We start from the raw sequence: 23875 nt of genomic DNA, 5'->3' as shown, positions 1-23875 counted from the left end.
ATGCTTGTCGGTATTTAAGTTGATTTCAAGTTTATTATTGGATTGTTGTTGGCCATGCAAAGACCCAGCCTACTCTCTCTGAAGCAAAAACACTACATTATATGTATTTAAAGTTGTATTTAAAGTTGTGCCAAAATTTTACACAAATATGTGATGGGATAAAATGAAGAGACTGTGTTGGGAAGCAACAGTCTTTCGACCAGCCAGCAGACTGAAACCGGTCCAGTCAACTGGTCCAAATGACGGCCATCGAGTTGGCCAAGTGCAGAATGAGCAATTACTTACCATTTACAGCTTATGCACTGCCAATATGCACTGTGAAAATTACATTAAACAAATGAAAGATTTTAAGAGCAAAATGTCAAAAGACTTATTCTTGGTTGATGAATATTTAAGCTCTTTGAGCATCAAACTACTACAAAGTCCTTTCACATCTACATATTTTATTTCACTCTTAAACCCAACTTTACCTGTCTCTTATCTTCATCCCTCTGCGTCTTTCTCCTGAGTGATACAAGCTTTCGTACACTGAAATGTTTCACCAACCCGCCTCATTATAGTTCTCTGATATGTATTAAAATGAACTCATTTGCATTCAAATAACACTGTCAACAAAGTGACAGTAAAACAAATAATTGCTTGATAAATGAGCTGGTGAAAAAAGGTAAAATATAGTCAATAATAATAATAAACTTTTATTTTTATAGCACTTTACTGAACAGTGTTACGAAGAGCTAACATAGCAGCAGAGAATTAAATCCAGGAAGGCAAATTCAAACAGCAGCTAAACTAATTTATATCATAAAACACACAACAAATCTCCAGTATGGCATGCACATGAACTGCCTTTCAAAAACAGTAGTGAGCGTGAGCAGGGGAGGGCAGGCCAAAAGTGAGCGTTGCTGCACAAAGAAAATAAAATTTAGGCTCCATGACCCACAGACCAAAAGAGTTTGAGTCGTGATCACAGTAAAACCTCATCAATATGAATAGAGATCAAAACTGCATATTATGAGACCTTTAAAGGCTTTTTATTAACATTGTAAACCAACAATAATTTGAACATTTCTGAATCTCTGTTTTTGTGTCTGAAGTAGTTTTATTAATGGAAATCTCACCCTGATCCGACCTGATTATTGGTCTTGCAGCACATTAACTTTCCCTCTTTGTGAAGGAAGACCAGAGGTACCACAAGGCTGCTGGGAACATTAATCCAGGGATCATATGTCAACATGAAACATACTGAAATTGTTTCTGAAATGTCTAGAACAGTCCACACCACACCCCAAAAAAACCTCAATAGCAGCACCGCCAGTATGGCCACAATAGTGTAGAAGGCTCTTCTCTTGAACTGGTCAACCCTCTCCCTGCCCTGCTCCTGTGGACCAGGATGAATCAAAACACGGAGAACAGAAAGGCTGCAGAACAACACAACTGCTACGGTAAGCATCAGAATGCAAACATCCACAAATAGAAAGAGGTTTTGGGTAACTGTGATACTCATCCATACAAAACAAAGCAGCCAGATGCAACCAATGCTGATGTTTCTGATTCTGATCCATCTTTCATTTCTCAGGCTCCTGTAGGTGATGGGATGAACGACCGCCAGGTAACGCTCCACACACATAAGTAGATGAAAGGGCGTCTGTCCATGCCATTTGAAGGTTGATAGATACCTGTTTGCAACTAAAATGTTGCGGTCTTCCTTGTAGAAAGCGCATAAATAGAGAACAGAGATTAGAACATAAATCAGGTCCATGATGACCATGTGGTAGGTGAAGCAGTTGGAATGACTCATTGCTGGTGAGGAGGAGGAGCACAGTCGTTGGAAACCATGGTAGAGGATGAAGATGGTAGGAGGGAGGAGAAGGAATATACTTAAGATGTAGAAAGTTGTGATGAAGAAAATGTTTGGTCTGGAGGTATAACAATGAAAGTCTGTCAGTGGATCGAAGTTTATGAAGGAAGGATATGGAGGAACAAGAGAGGCATTGGAGGATGAGGAATTGACCGCCATATCTGGAAAAGAAGCACACAATCAAATGGATTAAAAGGAATACTTTTTTTTTAATTTTTACTTGCATATTTCGGAAACAAGATCCTGATTGAAATCCTCATCCTGCAGCAGCACCTCACTCTCCAACCACCTGTCTTATTTTCTATTTTTATAAATCACATTGGGAAGGACATGCTCACAGCTAAAGTACATCTTTATGCAGATGATACAATAATCTACTCTGTTGCCTCTTCTCTGAGTCAGGCTGTTGATGAGCTCATTATATGGTCTAAGTTGGTTCTTAATGCTAAGAAAACCAAATTTATGATCTTTTTATAACTTGCTCCCAGATCTCAGATGTTGGCATTCATACCTTAGGAGATGACTCAATTGAAAGAGTATCATCCTTCAAATACTTGGGTTTTTGGGTGGATGATAGGCTCTCTTTTAGAGTGCATATTGAGAACCTAATGAAAAACTAAAGGTTAGGCTGGGTTTTTATTATCGTAATAGGGCCTGCCTTAATTTAGCAGTTAGGAAAACACTTATACAGGCTACGTTCATAAGTGTTCTAGACTATGGGGATATTATATACATGCATGCTGCCTCCTCTACACTTTGCTCCCTAGACTCTATCACAATGCTTTATGTTTTATAGTTTCCCAGACACATCACTGTGTACTTTATGATTTGGTTTCCTGGCCTTCACCAAGCCTAAGAAGAAAGCAGCATTGGTATGTTTCTCCCATCACTCACCAACAGCTGTTATAATGTTCGTTCCACTAGATGGCTGCTCTACCAGGTACCAAGGATTTGCACAGAGCTTGGTAGAGCAGCTTTCTCCTATTTTACGCCCTGGTCATGAAACAATCTTAAGAAAACATTACAGCTTAATGATTTGGTCTCCCTGGGAGAGTTCAAAGCTCTGACAAAAAACTGTGCAACTGAAGAGTGCAATTGCTATTTCTGAACTGGAGTTTGTTGTATGTGTCTGTTGTTCTTAGTCTGTTTTAATGTGTTTTTTTTTTTTAAATAATTTTTGTAACTCTGTGATGGTGTGCTATTTTGGCCAGGTCTCCCTCGAAAAAGAGATTTTAATCTAAAGGGACTTCCTGGTTAAATAAAGGTTAAAAATAAATAAAACCAGTGAGGGTATTAAACTCTTTTCCTACTAACAACCATAGTCTCAGCCTTTTCTCATCCAACCCGCTTCATGCTCAGCTACTCTAGCAACAGCTTGAATATGTTGGGCTGACAGCTTAAGCAGGGTCATAACATCCACAGGGATGAAATCATGAGACTCCCAAGCCAAACTCCCTCTACCCATTAGCTGTGCCTATAGAAATTACATTTTCAGAAGTTATTAACAGGATCTGGTGGAATCCGACCCCCGCCTGAAATAAATAGACTTACTACACCATTTCAGTTTCACCACAAATGTTGCAGGATCGTCACTGAACCAAGCAGTAAATTCCCTCAAAGGTGTGGTTCAAATCTGAATCAGTCAATATCTTTCTGATAACATCATTGGAGTCCTAATCTCTTCATTTATTTCTATATTCTTTGGGAATTTCAGCCATCCGCATTATATTCAGCTTCAGATGATAGAGATGTCAAACATCTAAAAGAAACCTCCTTACCAGAGTTCGTCTCTTCTCCTCTTCAGTGTCTTTCCTCTGTGTGATGAATGCTTTAATGCACTCATCCGACTGTATATTGTTGAACCACCATGGCTCATTTATTGTATTCAAAACAATTGTATTTGCATTGAAACATCAGTAGCAAAGTGTCTAACAGCTCAGTTACTAGAAAATGGCATTGAGCTGTTGAGTTCATAAGTTTTTTTTTTCTGTTTTACTACAACTGTAGCCTACAGTCATGGCCTTTGAGGCACAAATATGTTTACAAGTTTTCTACAGACTTTCTGTTTGCACTTTTGTTATTGCACTAAAAATGTGCACTATTGCAGAATGGATGTTCTGCTTTTTTCTATTGTTTTATATTAATTTATACAATTTTAAGTTAAGCAGGACAGGTTTATGTTTAAGAAAGATACTTAATTTATTAAGTTAATTTTGTTCTTTTGTATTAAAGTGAATTGCTGGGTGATAATTTTTTTTCCATGTGTTCATGGCATTCAAAAATGCATCTAATTCAATTCAGGATCGAGTCAAATAGTTAAAAAATAGTTTCACTCACAAAAAGGGGCTAAAGAAATTCACCAGGCCAGGAAGGGTGAAGGCAATTGGGTTGATGAGGTGTCCCTGAGCTTTTATTTTGAAGGTAGGCGGAAGTTGAAGTGGGAAAATCTGAAATCAAAGCTGGTTTTCTTCCAGATAGCTGGGAGGGAATTCATGAAAATCGTGCACTTGGTGACAAGTTTTTGATATTTGGCATGGTGTTAGTTATGGACATAAGGTTTTCAAAAAGCACCGCAAACAAATTGGGACTGCCCCCTAGTTGCCGGTTTGCAGAAAATTCAAAATTAATCAATAAGCGAGGCGATAGAGGCAGCATTGTAGGTGTTAAGTGAGTTTAAACATGCACACCTGATGTTTTTTGTGTGTTATTTTAATAAAACCCTATTCTTTCACTGTGACTTAGTTCTGAGGTTCTGTTCATCTTAAACCTGAATGAAGGCCACTGTTCTCACCCAATGAAATTGACACTACTGTCCAACAAACAGAAAATTGCATTCCTTGGGGGTGAAAATATGGGTCTAGAGCCGTTCTATGTGACTTAATTCTAGAAATATGGAGTTTTTTGGGCAAAAAATTACCTTGAAAATTAAATTTGACCTTCAACATGACCTTGAAAGAGTAACGGTGTGCGAGTGGTGAGGCCCCAAACTTCTCCCAATGCATTCCGGATGGGTTTTAGCGCGCACGTTTGTGCACGTTGCGCAAAAAACGTGCACGCCAATTGCTTATAAAAGTCATAGCACACGATTCCCGTTTAAGGCGCACGTTTCTACGTTTTTACTTTTCGCGTTTTCTCAAAGCTGTAGGAGGAGTAGCGAACCGAAATCTGTCCGGAAAATGAATAAGTTGAATAATAAACCCGCAGAATAACAGTAGTGCCTCTGGCCTCCAGCCAGAGGCATTACTCCTCCTTGCTATTGCATAGCTTTGGAGGAGTCGTGCCTCTGGCTGGAGGCCGTGGCACTAATTATTATATGCGAATATTATAATATTAATGTTATGTAATAATATTATTATACTTAATATTATACTTATGACATATACGCATCACTTAGCAACCAAACGCCGCTGCATTGCATTTTGGGAAGTTTCTGCTTGGCTAGTGTCCATCAATCCACACTCAAAAAATTCTCCGGAATGGAGAATTAGTACGTTGCAAATTTCCCCTCTGTGGGACTATTAAAGGATTTCTTATCTTATCTTAATGTTTCGGACGCACTAAAAAATCTCGCACACTCATTTTGCATACTCATTAGGGTGGAAGTATCTGATTTCGGACGCAGCTCAGGTCTGGATCCAGACCCTGGTGGTCTGTAGAGGAACTGCAGGTCTGGATCCAGACCCTGGTGGTCAGTAGAGGAACTGCAGGTCTGGATCCAGACCCTGGTGGTCAGTAGAGGAACTGCAGGTCTGGATCCAGACCCTGCTGATTCTGCAGCTTCCACTTTTAACACGTGAATTCAGTAACTCATAACTGTCTTCAGGTGCGGGCTTTTATTTTGAATGTAGGCGGAAGTTGAAGCGGGGAAACCTGAAATCAGAGCTGTTTCTTCCAGAAACATTCTTCCAACGCGAGTCCTCCTTCTCCGTCTGTCTTTGTGACAAAACCAAGAAAACAACGGGGGAAGTGTTGACGGGCTGAACTTTTCCCTGTTTGTTTGAGGACGGGGGGATTAAACATCTGCAGAGTTGGAGGAGGAGGAGGATGAGGAGGAGTTGGGGAGGAAGAAACTGAACTATGTGGCAAACAGCGAAGCTGCTCGGTGCAGGAAAAAGTTTTCTCGGGAGGAGCTGGTACGTTTCTTCCTCTCCTTTACACGTTTAAGCCCAACTTTTTCCAACTTTAAACTGGTTTCAGCTTTAAACGGGCCCAAAGTTTAAAAGTTTCGACACCTTTCCACCAATTCTGGCGCAAAGTTTCTCCTTTTCATCCTTGGAAAAAATGATCCCAATACTTAGCTTCAGAATTAAGCTTAAACCCTTCTGATAGCTAAATATAAGCTATATTTGATCAATCCCTGCCCATGATCAATTAAAGGGGATAGGGAAAGCTAAAATAAGAAATGAATGCTGTGCTTGGGGCCGTTTATTCAAAGTGAAGTACAATATAAGCTGAATACAGCCCAGTGTAACATGTGGACGTGTTTGGGGCGGCCTTTGGTCTGAGTAGATCTGCAGGGGGCTTGTGACGTCACAGATCACCCGGAGAATTCACCCCCGTACTGGGATCAGAGGTGGAGAAAGTACTTAGAACAAGTAGAAATACCATAACTGAAAAAGACTTTGGTAAAAGTTAAAGACACCCATAAGAAAATGACTTGAGTAAAAGTCTTAAATAGGGATGGGCGGTATGAACTAAAAAATGTATCACGATAATTTCTGGCATTTATCCCGATAATGATAAAAATGACTTTAAAAAAATACCAATTCAACTCCACCTTTTCAACTATAAATCTATCTCGCTCTCAAATCCGCCATGTTTGTTACACAAAAACGTCATCAACGGGAATTTATCCTTTCTTTCTTTCTTTCTTTCTTTCTTTCTTTCTTTCTTTCTTTTACTTTCTTCCTTCCTTCTTTTTTCCCTTCCTTCCTTCTTTCCTCCTGCTCTCTCCTGGCGCTTTTGCATTAGTCTCACTTCTCCCCGGTTCTACCCGCTATGGCCCCATTTTGCGCTTTCGCACTAGGGCTGAGACGGGTAAAGCCGCTCCAAGTCGATACTTTTTTCTGTAACCATTTCAGCCAGGTTCTTTGCGGGCTGAGAAGGGACTATTTCTGACGTCACCACCCTCCTCGCCACCGATTGGTCGGGGGGCGGGGCCGTCACCACCCTCCGCGCCTCTGATTGGTCGGGGGGCGGGGCCGTCAGACGTTTGAATCAGGAAGCGGGAGTCAGAGCGAGGCGACTCCCCATGGGCGACTCGCGGCTCGCAGCGATTTTATTATAAAGCGCAAAACGTCTGTTTGGTGATCCAACTCTGAGGTGCAGATGTTCATAAACCTGGTGGCTGAGGAGAAAAAATTTAAAAAGGGATGTAGACGGGCTGTTTTACTCTCAGCCGCTCCCGGCTCCAGCTGATTTCTCATCAGCGCGACATGAACAAAGCGGTTGCGCAATCGAGTACGTCACAGCAGCTTCACCCAAACCTGCCCGCTTCTCCCCTGGCAATGCGAAAACACACGGGTGGAACCGTGCCGTACCGCGCCGAGCGGAGCCGGGCTCAACCGATACTAGTGCAAAAGTGGCATCCTTCCTCCTTCCCATCCTCTTTTCTCTCTTCCTTCCTTCCTTCCTTCCTTCCTTCTTCTCTCTCCTTCCTTCCTTCCTTCCTTCCTTCTTCTCTCCCTTCCTTCCTTCCTTCCTTCCAAAAATCAGCTTTACACAAAAACATCATCAACGGGAATTTATCATTTTTACCGCGAGATGACAAATTCTTATCGTGAGGAATTTTTTTGACGGTTTATCGTGAATGGTAAAATATCGCCCATTCCTAGTCTTAAAGTAGCTCACATTATATGTACTTAAGTATCAAAATTATCTTGTGAAAAAATGATCCTTCCCTTGTTTTTTTTTATTTCACTTTCAGGTGAATGAAATGTGGTATAGAATACAACATCAAAAATAAACTGTCTTTCTTGCAAAATATAAGTCTTTGATTATTTTAATTTGTAACAAGGTGGCAAATGTCAAAGTAACGAAGTAAAAGTATATTTTTTAACTTTTTTTTTGGTATATTTTTTTTATTGAACTTTTAACATTACAGGACAGCAAAAAGAATAAACATAAAACAAAATATAGCAAATTATGAAGATGATAATAATATGAAGCATATAATTATATATGCATGTACATACAAGTCCCGGCATACACGCGTTCATATACATATAGCCTAGATCTGCATGCATACACATAAGCTCAGCTACACAGGCACTCGCACTAACACCCGTGTACCTGTACCCAGATATTCATAAGTATAAAAAAAGGGGGGGGAAATAATAATAAATAAATGATAATAATAAAATAAACAAGGTGGTGATACAGTACAACTTTACCCAATCATGTTTCTAGGAAGTTAATCCAGGCTTGCCATTTTTGTAAGAATCTCTGTGGGTTACGTCTTACATTATAAGTGATCTTTTCTAAAGGCATACAGTTGTTAAGTTAATTTTATTTTTTAACTTTTAAATGTATTGAAGTAAAAGTCCTGATTTAAAAAAAAAAAAAAAAAAGTACAAATTCTCAAAAGTACATCTACTTTGTTACTATACACCTCTGGGGGTCATGGATGTGAAAAGTAACCATGGAGACCAAAACTGGTTTAGTACCAGACTGAAAATATGTTTATTTCTGCTGTTGAGTTGAACGATTTAAACTGGACTTCAGTAGATCCGGACCCTGGTGGTCAGTAGAAGAACTGCAGGTCTGGATCTGGACCCTAGTGGTTCCTGCAGCACTGTTTTCCGTGATAAACACCGGGATTTGAACCCGACCTGCTGCTTTTCCTCCAGATGGAGGGAGAGAAGGAGAAACTGTGGCAGCAGCGAGAGGAGAAGGAGAGCAACGAGGCGGAGGACGACCGGAAGAGCGACGAGGATGCCGACGATGAAGAGGAGGAGGAGGAGGGGGCGGAGGGGGCGGTGCTGGGCTGGCAGGAGGGCTACGAGCAGGACAACCTGGGCCTTCCCATCATGCACTGGGAGGCGCTGAGTCTGCGCATCGCTGAGCTGGAGAAGCAGGAGGAGGAGAAGCGGGAGAAGGTGAGGAGTCGGCGTGACACTGGTCTCTGATTTGGGCAGGTCTGTAGGTGGACTGTAGTCAAGACCAGACCAAGACCAGACCAAGACCAGAGAGTATCAGGACCAAGACTAGTTCATCTCAAGACCGAGACCAAAACAAACCTAGTTATTTCCTGATCCTGCGTGATTGTAGAACATCAGCTCCATCCTGGTTCAGCTAGTTTCCATATGAGGTTGTTTTCAACTGCAGCACAATAACACAGAGAAGTGGATGATGATGTTGAACTCACTAGAAATGTTTTCATCCATCAGCTGAGATCAGATATGTGTGGTGACTGCACTACCGCTATTTCTACACTATTGGAGGATTGACTCCAGAGCTTTTAAGGATTGACACGACTACTAACTAGTCCCAAAGTCCTCTAACAGAATAACCAGCTCCAACACCCCCCTCCACCTCAGAAAAGTAGTGAATAGTAAATGTTACTGATTTAAATTGGACTTAATTTGGAGATGAAACCTGAATTTTAAATATTAAAGATTGAAATTACATTATTTACCATTATAGTAATCAGATTACACCGTATATCAGCATCACTGAAATTAACCTGATGCTTAATCAATCACAACGATATGCAAATATTATTCATATATTTATTCAAACAAGGCCGTTATAAACACAAAACTGTAATTAAATACAGACACATGCAGATGCACCAAAACATTAAATCAAATGCAAAATACAAATAGTTCACAAAACTGTACATTAACAAGAGGAAGAACTGCTGATCAGCAGATTCTGTCACCTTGGTGCAACGGACTCTGTTATCAGAGTCTGAGACGCGGAGAGACACAGAGACCCGAGACAAGACCAGACGAGGACCTCAAGAAAGTGGTCTTGAGACCAAGACCGGTCTGTAGTAGGCCTGTGTTGAAAAAAAATCGATTTTCCGATTCTAAATCGATTCCCATATTCCTAAAAATCGTATGTCTAGATCGATTTTTATTTATTTATTTTTTTTTTATTCTCATATACAATAAAACATTCCTTTTTTGGGCATAAACAAAAAAATACCAAAAGTTGTAATGTAATGATAAAAATTCGATCTTTAGACATACAAATCGATTTTTAGGAACTAATATGAGAATCGATTTAGAATCGGAAAATCGATTTTTTTTTTTTTTTCAACACAGGCCTAAACTGGATAGCTCGGCTGGGCCTGATACCGGCCTGGGAAGCCCGTCTTGACCTGGGTGGTGCTACCTTGGTTCTGGTTTCTGTGGAACCAGAACTTCCAGGTTTCTGGCTAAAGCTTCACCAGAAGCTTGGTAGTTTATTTAACACGGCCCTCCTCCCAGCTGCTCCTTGAATGCTGGGTGATAAGCCGTGTTTAGGTGGTTTGTGATGTTTTCTGGGTCTTTGGGACCAGCGCACCGGCGCGGGTGGAACCAGAGCCCGTTATCAGTTAGTGTTTTCTGCTCAGAGCTGAGGACCCTGTAGTGGGCAGGACCTAACTCCTGCTGGGCTTTTTCAGACCGCCGCCTCTCTGGAGCGCCTCAGGAGCCCGGTGAGCTGGCCGGAGGACCGAGGGAGGAGGACGGACAGATGGGAGGACGGCAACGACGCCTGCAACAGCCACGTGCTGGCACTCACGTCCCGGTACGCTCACACACCTGCAGCTAGCGGCACCACACCAGACCCGCGCTCATCCCTGCAGAGGGAAGCTGGGGTTAAGGCCCTGACACACCAAGCCGACTGTCGGCCGTCGGGCCATCGGTGCGCGTCTGTCGGGCTAGTTTCCCCGGTGTGTCCCGCACGTCGCCACAGGTCGGCCGCCCGTCGGCAGCTTTTCAGCCGATTCGACATGTCGACATATCTCCGAACCGTAGTCGGGGGAGCTGGTAGTTAATTACAGTTTCTGGCTCGTTGCTGGTAACCGGCGTTGTCTAAGAGTCCGGGGAAAGTGAAGGAAAAAAGGACGGAGGAATACTGTCCGTGCGACCTCGCACATTTATTAAAAACTTGTAAAGAGCAAACAAAATACTTGAGGGCCGACAACTTAACACTAACTGAGGACACACTGAAAGTAACTGAAAACTTGTAACGGTCTTCCACACGCTCACACCGGCATCTCACTCTCTCTCTCCGCTGCACCCACTACGTCTCACACACAGACACCCGAACACAGACACCGCAAGGGACAGGGCTGGCCCGTAACACGTAGATTTCATCTATTAAACCAACATTTATCTTCCTAAATTATTTATTTCAGCCAGCGCCCGTAATTCTCCACAGAGCTTCAGGTTTCTCCCCGGGACGACGGCAGGTTGACCTGGCGATCACGTCTGCACGTGAGCTGCTGCTGCGCCCCGGACCGGCGGCTCTTCTCCGAAAACATCGCAGCAAATTGAAACGCAGACTGCGCAGAACGTACGTGCTAGTTGGCCGTTGGGTGTCGTCCGACAGCGGGCGACGTCGGGTTGGTGTGTCCTCGGCTTTAGACACGGTGCAGTCGGGCCGGCCCACAGGCACCAAGGGCCTGTTGATTAGGGGCCCCGGCAGACTTCAGCTGGGAGGGCTGGCTCCGGCTGATCCGGGCCAGAGGACCGTAACCCTGGATTCATACCAAAAGCGTCATGGGCGTTATAGGCGTCCGGTTGCCATTCATTGTCTATGAAAGCGCGCTGCGAGATGCGTCAGAGGTGTCGGGAGCAGCCTGTCCAGAGCATGAATTTGAAGTTGAGAAATCTGAACTTTATGCAAATGAGCAGCGGCGACGCCGAGGCAGCGTCCAATCACAGACCTTTCATGTACACACAAACGTACACATTCTTATGCGTACATGAGCATAGCTGTGCACTAACACACTTATTTTATCAGGAATTAATATATTTCATCCAGTAAACTGACATTTTTGCTGATTTGACTGCCGTTTTTACCTGAACTCTGCTCAGGTGAAACACGTAACTGATGGTTGAGGAGCTGGATGCTCTAAACGATTTTATTTGCTACATCGATCCAACGCAAAATAATTAAAAAAAAAACGTGTTTATTAATCACAAAACACAGTTTAAACATCATGACCAAATCCGCTCCGACCCGGTGTGTCAGTGTTCACCGCAGACAGACTGCAGCTTCACCGGGACCAACGATGATGGTTGATGTTGATCCAGGACCAACCTTGTTAAGGAGCATCAAACTCACTCTTATCTACGCGGTAATACCACTAAAATATAAAGAAGGCTTCCCAAAGTGTGATCCATGGTGAAATAGGAAACTGAAGATGTGCAGCTATATATAGATATATGTAGACTACATGCACTTTGTTCCTCCAGTTCTGCAGCGCAGCTTGAAGCCCCGCCCACTGCAGGCCAGGACAGACTTTAGCAAGCAGCGATGCAGGCGTCCTGAGCCTCCACAGGAGATTTTTGACGCTTTCGGTGTGAATCCAGGGTAAGAACAAGAGTAGCAGAGGAGGCTGAGTCCAGCAGGGGGCAGCGTGAGGACGGGTCAGAGCTGCCTGCACATCTGAAGCATCTCCCGGGCTAGATCTGAACCTTGGGGTTGAGGCAGATCATTAAGGGCCTTAAATTGAGCCGGGAGCTATTAAAAGATCTCGGAGGAGTCATGAGTTCTCCTTCCTGCCGTTTGTCAATGATCTGCAGGTGTTTAATGATCTCCTCCAGAGGGGTCAGTGGATCCGGGTCAGTAGGTCCGGAACAACAGTCCAGCACACAGGAAATCAGATCCCGAGCCTCTTCCTGCCTGGCTGCAAGGGCTTTAACCGTTTTTAAGGTGCCAGATTAAAGACTGAGATTTAAAATAGTTTTTAGTGGATTCAAGGCACGACGTAAGAGCTAACCTTCCCTCTTTACTGGATTATTTCTGGGGGTCATCATCTAAGAACTGGTCTTTGAGGGACTCGTCACGTTCAGTAAAACCGGGACCGTTTGACCCCCCCACCCAGAGACCACTGAGGTGGACAGAGACACCTAGATATCTGCTAACCGTTCGCTTCTAAATCCAGATAAAACAGGTGCTCGTTTTTGGTTTGGTTCTATTCTTCATCCTCTCTTTTCCTGCTCTACTGGTTTTCCTTCTAGTCCATGTCCTGATCCAGGTTTATTCCCTCTTAAAGGGGACTTTTTCCCTGTTATTGATTATGTAATAATTGATCGGGGGTCATGTTCTGGTCTCTGGGAAGATCCTGGAGACAACTTTTGTTGCAATAGACGCTGTAGAAATAAGACTGGATTTAATTAACTTCTGTTAAGTTTATTAGTAAAACACTTTTCAGCAACAAGGCCCTTTACTCGATAAAAACATGAAAAGTAAAGAGGGAGTAAAGATTATGAGCTACAGTGTAGCGGCAGAATAAAGAAAAAGTCAGACTTGAACCAGAGTTAAAGTTGAGTACTGAAACTAACATTTTTTTTAAAGTTAAAGTCAAAATAATTTGTTCCAGATCTGTGGAGCATGGAAGCTGAATGCTGCTTCTCCATGTTTGGTTCTGGGGACACGGAGCAGACCTGAACCAGAAGACCTGAGAGGTCTGGATGGTTGATATGGCAACAACAAGTCTCTGTCTTTTTGGTCCTAAAATATTCATGGATTTATAAACAGAAGTATTTTAAAGTCTATTCTCTCAGGAACAGGGAGCCAGTGTAAAGATCTCAGAACCGATGAGTTGATGAGGTCCACTTCCTTGGTTCCGGTTAGAACCCGGGCAGCAGCGTTCTGGATCAGCTGCAGCTGTCTGATTGGCAGTTGGGCAAACCTGGGAAGACACTGTTGCAGTAATCAAGTCACCTGCAGATAACCTCATGGACGAGTGTTTTTTGGATCCTGCTGAGACATTAGTCCTTTGATCCTGGAGATCTTCTTCAGGTGGTAGAAGGCCGACTCTGTAATTGTTTTAATGTGTCTGAAGGTCCAGGTCTGAGTCCGTGACTACACCCGGATTTCAGGTCTGATCAGTGGGTGGTACTGTAGCTGTAACACTTGAAGCTGTGTGTTGACTCTTAAACGCTCTTCTTTTGGTCCAAAAACAACTACTTCAGTTTTGTTTGAAGAACATTGTCACATCCATTCACTGATTTGTTCCATGCATCTATTCAACACACTAACCCCACCTGTAATTTTTGTTGATTAGTTGTTACCTATTGACACCAAAGTAGTTCCTGTCCTTTAAGTAAGACTCAAACTGCGCCACAAAGTCCGACCCGATTCTCCAGTCGCTCTAGTGATATACTGTGGTCAACAGTGTCAACTGCTGCACTGAGGTCCAATAGTACCAGCTCTGTGGTTCTTCCACAGTCGTATTTATGTGGATCTCATTGAACACCTTGACAAGGGCAGTCTCAGGGAAAACCTGGAAGATAACAAAGCGGTTGGTCAGAGTTATTTAAGTGAAACAGCTTTTTTAATAACCTTACTGATGAAATGATTTGAGATGGGTCTGTAATTTTTCATTAGCAACTTGTGCAGATTGGTCTTTTCAAACAGTGGTTTGATGACTTCTGTCTTCAAGGCCTTCAACGTCTTCTAGGTCAGGTGAACACCACCCTACAAAAGGGATGAGTTCACTATCTGAATCAGATCAGATGACATGACGGGAAAAACCTTCTTGCAGAAATCTGTGGGTAAAGACAACCCCGGGGCCTGGACCCAGACCTGCCGTTCCCCAGTTTCCATGACGATGCACGGGGGATTGTTGCAGGCAGAGTTGTAGTCTGTGGCCAGTAAGGGGCGTGGACTTTTGATTGGCAGCTCCAACTAATGTGAGGAAGACGCCTCAGACCCCTTCCAAACGTCCTTTCTTTCCTCTCCATTTAAAGTGTGCAGGAAGTGTGACGTCTGCTGAGTTTATGAGCAGTAAAGCAACAATCCCACGTAGCCGTTCTCCCGCCTGATGACCTGCACAAACAAGAGGCCATTAACCCACTGAGGGAGACGCTGACGCGCTTTCGGCCTGATTTTTATGTGGACAGTCCGATAAAATGGTGCTGATAGCGTCCAGCCGGCGTCCAGCTGTGGAGCTGCTGCTTTACTCCAGGTTTTATTGTATTCACATATTAGTCCAGACTTAATGACAGAATAATCACAGGCAGCCGTAAAAACATTCAGCTGTTGGTCAGATCATCGGTCAACATGAGAGGACCCTGCCCGTCTGGAGCCCGTGTTCTAGGGTTCTTTAAACCGGGAGGTGAATGATGAGGGTCTAAACCCCCCCCTAAGATCAAATAGAGAGGCAGTGTTTAAAACAAAGTAAATATAACCCATAGTTGAACACTTGTTCATCCACCTTCAGCATCAGGAACTTCAGATAAGTTTTGTGTCTCATGGTTGAGGAGGATTCTGGTCCATTCTGCTCTCTGGCTTCAGGTCCAGGTTTTGGGACTTGAAGGTCCCACCATACTGTTGTGGCGCTTTTCCACTAGTACCTACTCAGCACGACTCGCCTCGGTTTGGTTCTTTCCCACTAGGGGTCTAACGTACCGAGTAGATACTTTTCCTGTATCTACTCTGCCGAGGTTCTAAGCGGCTGAGTCGGCGGTATCTGACATCATCACACTACAGGCCACCGATTGGTCGGGGGGTTGGAGTCAGACGTCTGAGTCAGGATGTGGAAATCAGCGAAAGAGCGACTCTGACGGCGGATTCTTGTTCATTTTATTCAACAGACAATGGCAGCAAAAGTCTTTCATGATCCAACTCTGAGGTGCAGATGTTCATAAACCTGGTGCTGAGGAGAGAATTAAAAAGGGATCTAGACGGAGATAAGGAACGACCAGATCTACCAGGAGCTCTGTCACTTCATAGCCGCTCACGGCTCCAGTTGACTTTTCAGCAGCGCCGAGACAAACAAAAAAAAAAATTAAAAAGCGTTGCTGCTTGAAGCTTCTCTCTCTCTCATTTTTTAACTTGATATGGAACACAAGCCACAGACCCAGCAGCACATGTATCATCTCCTCCAGGTTCTACATCTTTAGTGTTGTCTTCTTTGTTTAGATCACACAATCAAATATGTCACAGCAGCTTCACTCCAACCTCCTACTTCTGCTCCAGGTGCTGAATTGTTATGGAAAAGAAACCAGGCCGAGTTGAGATGAGTAGAGCCGAGTAGGTGCTAGGCCATAGGAGAATCAGTCCTGGTCCAGTAAATGCTGAGACGAGGAGGTCCTCTCCCCACGCGTGGCGTGATGTCTCCGTCATGCCTCCTGGCCTCAAGGGTGACTAGTTGACACGCATGAGCGACCGGCACTAACCAGCCCAGGTGGGTTGTTTCTTCCAGCCTGCAGACGCAGATGAATCTCCAGCTCTGCTTCATCAACAACAGCGAAAGCGAAGAAGAGGAGGTGGAGGACCAAAAGAACAAAGGGGGCGCTTGCAACAAGGTAACTTCTCCCCAGTCCAACCAGAGAACCCCCCTCTTCTGCTCACTTCCTGTGTGTTCTCACGTGCTCTTGTGTTTTGTCACTGGCAGAAGGGGACTGGAGCTCAGATCCACAAGAACTCCCAGCATCCTGCCAAACCCGAGGCGTCGAGAGCGAGACGCTTCAGGAACACTCTGAGGAGCCTCCGAGACCGGCTGAGGACAGACAACAAGTCCCTGGTGAGGCTGGCGCCGGACTCTGTCCCCGTAGTTGTGCTGATCGCAGTCACGGCCGTCTCCAGACCAGTTTTTCTCGTTTAACCGTCACGGCGCGGTCGGGTGTGTTTGATCGATGGTTGGTGGAAGTGTCCAGTAAAACTGAAGCAACCATGTGGTTTCCTCCGCTCATCCGGGACCAGGTTGCAGGGCCCGGGAGCAGGGTTCCTAGCCCCCTGTTCCCAGCCACCTCCTCCAACTACACCAGGGGGGGCACTGAGGTAGGGATGGGCGGTATGGACTAAAAAATGTATCACGATGATTTCTGGCATTTATCCTGATAACGATAAATCTATCACCACATTCAGTCTTAGGAGCCCCCAAAACAAGTTTTCTTAGCTTATAAAATCACAAAGTAGAAGAAAATACAACTTGATAAATAAACAGGACAAATAAATAAAAGTTCATTGAAAATAAAATCCAATCAGTGATGACTTCTAATATAAATAAAATGTGCAAATTAACCTGTGGTTGGAACATGCCACAAATTAAATACTATTGTAATTTTTTTTCCTAATAGTCAAACGTTATATAAAAATGTAACAACCATTTCCTTCTGTTTTTGCAGACTCTGCATATAATAGATGATGTTTGCTCCTCGTCTCTCTTTTTAAATCCAAACCAGTTCCAGATAACGGAGCTGGAGCCTCGTTTAACAACGAGCTCCTCGCTCTCAGATCTGCCTTCCGACATGTTTGTTACACAAAAACGTCATCAACGGGAATTTATCGTTTTTACCGCGAGATGACAAATTCTTACCGTGGGGAATTTTTTTTACGGTATATCGTGAACGGTAAAATATCACCCATTCCTACACAGAGGTCTTGACAAGTCAATGGGGAGTCTGTCCCCTCACCCTGACCTAAGGGTCCCACATCCAGATGGCATCCTGACCAGGTGGATGACTAGGGGTGTAACAATATATCGTGCCACGAAATTTTGCGATACAAAAACGTCACAATACGTGTCGTAGGTGACAAGGTGTATCGCGATATATGGTTATTAATATTAATCTATTGTGATGACTAGAAACGCGCATCTGACCGCGCGTCGACCCGCGGACCAAAATCTTAGTCCGCACAGAAGAAAGTAGTCCCGTTTTGCGGTCCCGATCACGGGAGTCTTGGGGGTTTTGAACTCTGAACGTTTAAGTCTGGTGTAGAGTTAAGCCTTACCTTTTATTAAATTAAACCTTTTTCGGGTTGTGAGTAGGATAAACACGGCGACAACTTCTGCTGAGATCGAGAGTACTTTAATGTCCGCTCAACAGCGTAGGATTTTAGAACATCAACACAGCACCTAGTGCTGTATCACTCCGCCCAATCTAAAACAGACTAATCACTACAGATAAACTGACTAGTGTCAATATATCTCCTAATTTACAGAATATAAAGAATATATTTATAAAATAATGAACCCTGAATTACCAAAATAACCTTCTTAACAAAAATAAATCTCCTCTTACACTTATAAGGTGAGCATGAATCAATCTGTTTTATGATGTAAAATTGTATGTAATTATTTACTTTTATTTATTTATTCAATTTTAGTTAAATTTCTGGAAAAGAAAAAAGTCAAATCATACATGAGATAAACTATTCAGTTTGTGGCAAAATATTTGTACTTGTATGAAACTGAAGATGCATAATGCAAACCTGACATTTACTTTTAGTTCAGTTTGTGGAAAATGGTTGGCCTGGCTTTCTCTTTAAAACTTAAACAGTTATAAAGCATTACAAACTGGAACAATAGGGCAAATGCACAGCATTGTTTTGTATTTTGTGTCTTTTAAATAAAAGACATTTTTTTCCAGTTATATATTCCTCATGCAAGGTTGTTAAAAAATACTGCTATAATATCGTATCGTTATCGTGACCTCAATATCCTGTATCGTATCGTATCGTGAGATTAGTGTATCGTTACACCCCTATGGATGACCCACCCCAACTCATCTTCCAGGAGTTTCAGCATCTGTGCTTGACTCGGTTCCTCCCCCCACCTCTTGGGGTGAGTCTGTCCATCCTTCCCAGGATCATCTGGGCGTCGCCTGGCTCTGTCCTCAGCTCCCGACCTTCGCTGAGGGTTGGTTGATCTGGTCAACCCCAGCCCATCGCCCTCTCGCTGCGTTACCCTCCTCGAGCGAGGTCACGGGGGGATGGGGGTAGGGGTTGTCCTCGGCGGCTCTCAGAAATGACGTGATCTCTTTGTGGAGAACTGTCTGATTTACATTTACTGTCATAAACAGAACGAGGACTTTGCCCCCACTTGTTCATTATGATGGCTTATCATAAATGAGCACGTTGCCGCGCAGAACAAGGGACGACTAAGTGCACTGGATATGTGAATGCTGCATATAACTGTCAATGTTCTAACGTAGGGATGTGCACACGTGTCGGAGGATACGTGTGCACGTCTGACGTATTAGAGCCCAGATATACTTGCTGTTGGTGCTTGCGTTCGCCTCCGTTCGAGTGCACCACCACCTGCAACGTCGCTCGCGTAGTACGCCAGGAGAGCGCGTCGTACCGGCGGTGACCAGTTGGGGGCACTAAGCAGAGCAACAGTTGGAAAAGTGATTAAATATTTAGTAGTAGCGGTAGTAGCAGTAGCAGATTAGAACAACAAACAAGTTATCATGACAATATTGGATGATGTAGCAGATTATAACCAGGGGTGTACACAAGCCGGTACTCTAGGGCCAGTCTACTGCACGTTTTAGATGTTTCCTGCCTCAACACAACCCTGATAGACAAAGCTGTGTCACCAACAGAGTTGTGTAAACCTTGATGACCAGTGATTAGAATCAGGTGTGTTGAAGACAGAGAAACATCTAAAACATGCAGTAGACTAGCCCTCGAGTCCTGGCTTGTGTGCACCCCTGCAGAGTTGTAGCTCCAGCTGACGAGTCCGGGCCGGGGGGTGAGGACGTAGCGGCTAACCGCACCACGCAGCACCAGCCTGAGTTTCACTCTCGCAACACTTAGCGACGTCCAAACTGCTGATCATCCTACTCATAACTCGTGTTTTACGTGCACCTCTCCAGGACGTGCACCTGGCAGTAGCGCTACGTTAGCATTCAAGGGCGCTGAGAAGTACACACCTTTCAAGCTTATGTAAAAACTTCCAGCAGCGTTTGGGCACCGCTTTCCCTGTAGCTGATCCATGTCCCGTACCGAGCTGCTGAGCCACGGACACGTTTCGGTAACGTTAGCAGAGTTTAAAGAATCAAATAAACGTATTTAATCATAAGTGTTGTGTAGAAACACAGACTTTGTCTATGATAAGATAAATATTGCTAACAATGATGGCCAGCAGCGTCGTTACTTCGCTGCCGAGCTCCGGCTCCGGTACCGGTCCTACCTTGACCTCTGGCGTTGGGGAGCTCCCAGCTCTCCAGAACTTCAGGTGATGGTCCGCGTCCGCGCTGCTTCACGTTCAGCTCCCACCACGAGGTCAACGGGAGCACATCAGAAGCCGAGCCAGACCCCCCCCTTCTCCTCTGGACAGTCACATGTCTTCTCCACAGGCTGCAGCTGGAACAGAAGCGGCGGTCCAGAGGAAACATCTGGAGCTGGCTGACCTGCAGAGGCTGAACATCAAGGACCTGAAGGCGCTGTGCTCCTCCCTCAGCAAGGCCACCCAAGGTAACCACCACCGCCGTCTCATGACACCGCCGCTGCTGTGCTTCAGAGTGAGTCTAAACCTGCCCCCCCCCCCAGACCTGAGCTCCGAGCTGGTCAAGTGCCTCCACATCCGAGACCAGCTGAGGACGGAGCAGGACGCCATGCTGCTGGAGGTGCAGGACCTGACGTCGCTGTGAAGCCGCCGCGAAGCCGCTGCTCGCCGAGGTTCACCTACCGCCCTGAAGGGAACATCTCTTTCTGTTTTTAGTTTTTTTAGTTTCCCTCCCAGCGATGTGGGAAACAAGACGTCCAGTTCCTCAACCGGCCGCAGAAGCAGAAGGGAAGTGATGGGATCTGCATCTCTGAACATTTCTGAGGATAGAATCGGTGGTTTCCCCCCGATGTGCCGTTGCAGCATCGGTCGTCACCGTGACGTCATCTGGTCCAGGTCTGGTGAACATCTCAGCGTCATCTGCTCTGCTGAGGTTTCAGTGAAGAACAAACGGACGAAGCTCGCTCACGTTGGTCTTAATGTTTCTGCCAGGATCATTTTCATGTTATTTAGCCCCTAAAGTATCAATCAGAGTATCGGCCCTTGTTTGGTTTTTCTGTTTCAAAATGAAGCTGGAAAACCAGAAAAATGGACTGATGATATTGTTTGTTTTAAATTTTTTTTTAACTCTAAAACTTGAAACTAAAAAGAGGAAACATTTCAAAAGGGAAACGACTAAAAGGGATTTCAGTTTACGTCGTCAGCGGGGTGTGATCCCGTATCAGGGCAGGAGGGACGAAGACCCCAAACTGAACACCACAGCTCAGAAATCTAGTTTTAGCATGTCGTCATGTCGCAGTTTTAGTGGTAAAATTATCAGCGCTTTTCACAAATGTTACTAATAACACACTAAAACAAAAGAGCATGAGATGGTTAAACAAGTGTACAGTAAACGCCTCTTCCAGAGGAGTCCGCCGACGTTCAGGGGGCTGTAATGTCCAGTTAAACAGTTTCCATCGATCAGTCCCGATCGGTTCGTCGCCGCGGTGATTTACTGACACTGAGAGGTTTTCTTCTTCTAACGTAGCGTCATAAATCCCTCCTGACGGAGTTTACAGTTGGAGTGTCAGGAGGCCCCGCCCCCCTTAGTTAGTGTTGCTAACGTTGTTTACAGTTTTACAGTCTGGGTGAAAACCTTGTATCAAGATGTTTTCAAGTAAAAGGGAATATGTGCGCCACCCAGGATCAACGATGTGAACCAACGCAGACATGTAGCTCTGTTTTGTTTGGATTTAGGAAGAAAATAAATGTCCGTCCTCTCTGAAGAGCTGCTAGATGAGAGTGTAGACATGCTGTTTTACATTTATTTAGCATAAACTCCATCGAACAGACGAGAGTTCAGGATCTTCAGTGTTTTTCTGTGGAGCTGAAAGCTGCAGATGTCTGATGGTGCTTTTCCACTAGAACCTACTCATCTCAACTCGGCCAAGTTTCTTTTCCACTACAATTCAGCACCTGGAGTAGAAGTAGGAGGTTGGAGTGAAGCTGCTGTGATGTATTTGATTGTGTATCTAAACGAAGAAGACAACAACACTAAAGCCTGAATTATAGTTCTGCGTTAAACCAACGCAGAGCCTACGCCGTTGCCATGACGCCGTCGTGAACCCTTCGGACTTCTCCGTCACTCCATTTCGCCGCAATACCCCCCCAGAGCGCTAGTTGATACTTTGTTTGCAATGATGGCGCTTTTTAATTTTTTTTAGTTTGTCTCGGTGCTGCTGAAAAGTCAGCTGGAGCCGCGAGCATCTATGAAGTGACAGAGCTCCTGGTGGATCTGGTCGTTCCTTATCACCCGTCTAGATCCCTTTTTAATTCTCTCCTCAGCCACCAGGTTTATGAACATCTGCACCTCAGAGTTGGATCGGAAACAGACATTTGCTGCTGTTGCCGCTGGAATAAAATGAACAAGAAGCCGTCAGAGTCGCTCTTTCACTGATGTCACATCCTGACTCAGACGTCTGACTCCAACCCCCCGACCAATCGGTGGCCTGTAGTGTGATGACGTCAGATACAGCCGACTCAGCCGCTTAGAACCTCGGCAGAGTAGATACAGAAAAGTATCTACTCGGCACATTAGACCCCTAGTGGGAAAGAACCAAACCGAGTCGAGTCGGGCTGAGTAGGTGCTAGTGGAAAAGCGCCATGAGTTCTGGTCCCTGCTGAACTGGTACTCGACAGCCATTGGCTCGTCTGCATTTTAGGGGTGGGGGTTAATGATGGGCCCCCCTCCCGGGAGCAGCTACGGTGTAGTTTGAACCCTTACACCGTCCACCAGCGTTGGTCATCGGTGCCGCCGGGACCCGTTCACGTCCGCGACCCGTCTAACGTCGGGGGTTAAACGGATCATTGCCTCTGAGTTTCTGATTTGGGGATTTTCCCCAGCTCCTCCGGCAGATCCCTGGACTCCCGAGTAGGAACTAGTGACTGTAGATGAAGGTGAGGTGGATTCATCTCATCACTTCTCTCGTATCTTGTTAGAAACGTTTTTCTGATATTTTTATTTTACTAAAGAGTTAAAGATGTTTGTTATGATGAATCCTTTAAACCACAACTGCACATTTCAGGTTGACTTCACTGTAACAACCTTTCTGCTCTGTTTTAACGCCTCAGTCGAAGCTTTGTTTGTGTTTTGCTTGTTTTGTTTTCTTGGTTGTTTTTTTTTTTTTATGGTGGCTGCAGTTTGTACCGAGCACGTTGGGTCCCCCGGCCGGCCTCTCCGTTATTATTTAACTTCTACTTTTAAACTCTTCAGAGTCGGCCTGTGTTGAAAAAATCGATTTTCAAATTCTAAATCGATTCTCATAATGATTCCTAAAAATCGATTCGTATCATTACATTGCAACTTTTGGTATTTTTTTGTTTATGCCCAAAAAAGGAATGTTTTGTTGGATATGAGAATAACTGGTCCATGTTTTTGCCTTTTAAATATGTTTAAATGTATGAAAACATTAATGTTTTCAGTTATAATTGCATAAATTGTCTATATTTCATTGGAAAAACGGAATGTGGGAAAAAATAAAACCGATTTCATCTGTCCTCTGTTTGCTGCCCTGGATCTGTTCGGTAATTCTGCCCCTCAGATGTTTCTGAAAGCAGTTCTATCAGCATTCTGGGAGGTGATTGGTCCTTACAGCATCATTAGCTGCCAATACTTGCTGTTGAATCTCAATATAATACTAGTATTAATATGTTGCAGAACTACAGTCATATAATTCATGCAACAGCTCAAAAAACTGTTTTAATAACACTAACCCAAATCAATATTGGAATCGAATCAAATCTTGATAATCGATTCTGAATCTTAAGAATCGGAATCGAATCGATTCTTGACTAAATGCTTCCGTCTCATTCGTGAAGCTGAACTTATGTTGGAGCGAATGAAGTTGCAGCTCTTCTTCCACCGAATAACGAAGCTACTTCAGTGGAACAGATTCCCGGTGCAGGAACCCCGGCAGACCAACCGCATCCCTGGGGCGCTCCTGGAGTCCTGGGTTCTCAACCGGGTCCAGGGACATTTCCAGGAGGACTACTTTCCCAGAAAACCCCAACCTCCCCAGTTCTCCAATATATCCATGTCCAAACCTAAATCAGAAGACTGGATGATATGCAAGCTA

At 44.3% G+C, this 23875-nt stretch overlaps 1 protein-coding gene across 1 annotated transcript; it reads left to right on the top strand.

Moving 5' to 3' along the window:
* The first annotated feature begins 5762 nt into the window (after window positions 1–5762).
* Window positions 5763–23297, top strand: si:dkey-6n21.12 (schwannomin-interacting protein 1). The gene is made up of 7 exons (XM_061710529.1): window positions 5763–5991; window positions 8707–8955; window positions 10470–10594; window positions 16230–16332; window positions 16422–16550; window positions 20113–20230; window positions 20306–23297. Exons 2-7 carry the CDS (start codon window positions 8707–8709, stop codon window positions 20404–20406), a joined length of 825 nt encoding a protein of 274 aa, XP_061566513.1. The 5' UTR covers window positions 5763–5991; the 3' UTR covers window positions 20407–23297.
* Window positions 23298–23875: the final 578 nt, after the last annotated feature.

This window comes from Cololabis saira, chromosome 20, assembly GCF_033807715.1.
Source record: "Cololabis saira isolate AMF1-May2022 chromosome 20, fColSai1.1, whole genome shotgun sequence".
Lineage (NCBI taxonomy): Eukaryota > Metazoa > Chordata > Actinopteri > Beloniformes > Belonidae > Cololabis > Cololabis saira.
This window is presented reverse-complemented; position numbering and strand designations above follow the sequence as displayed.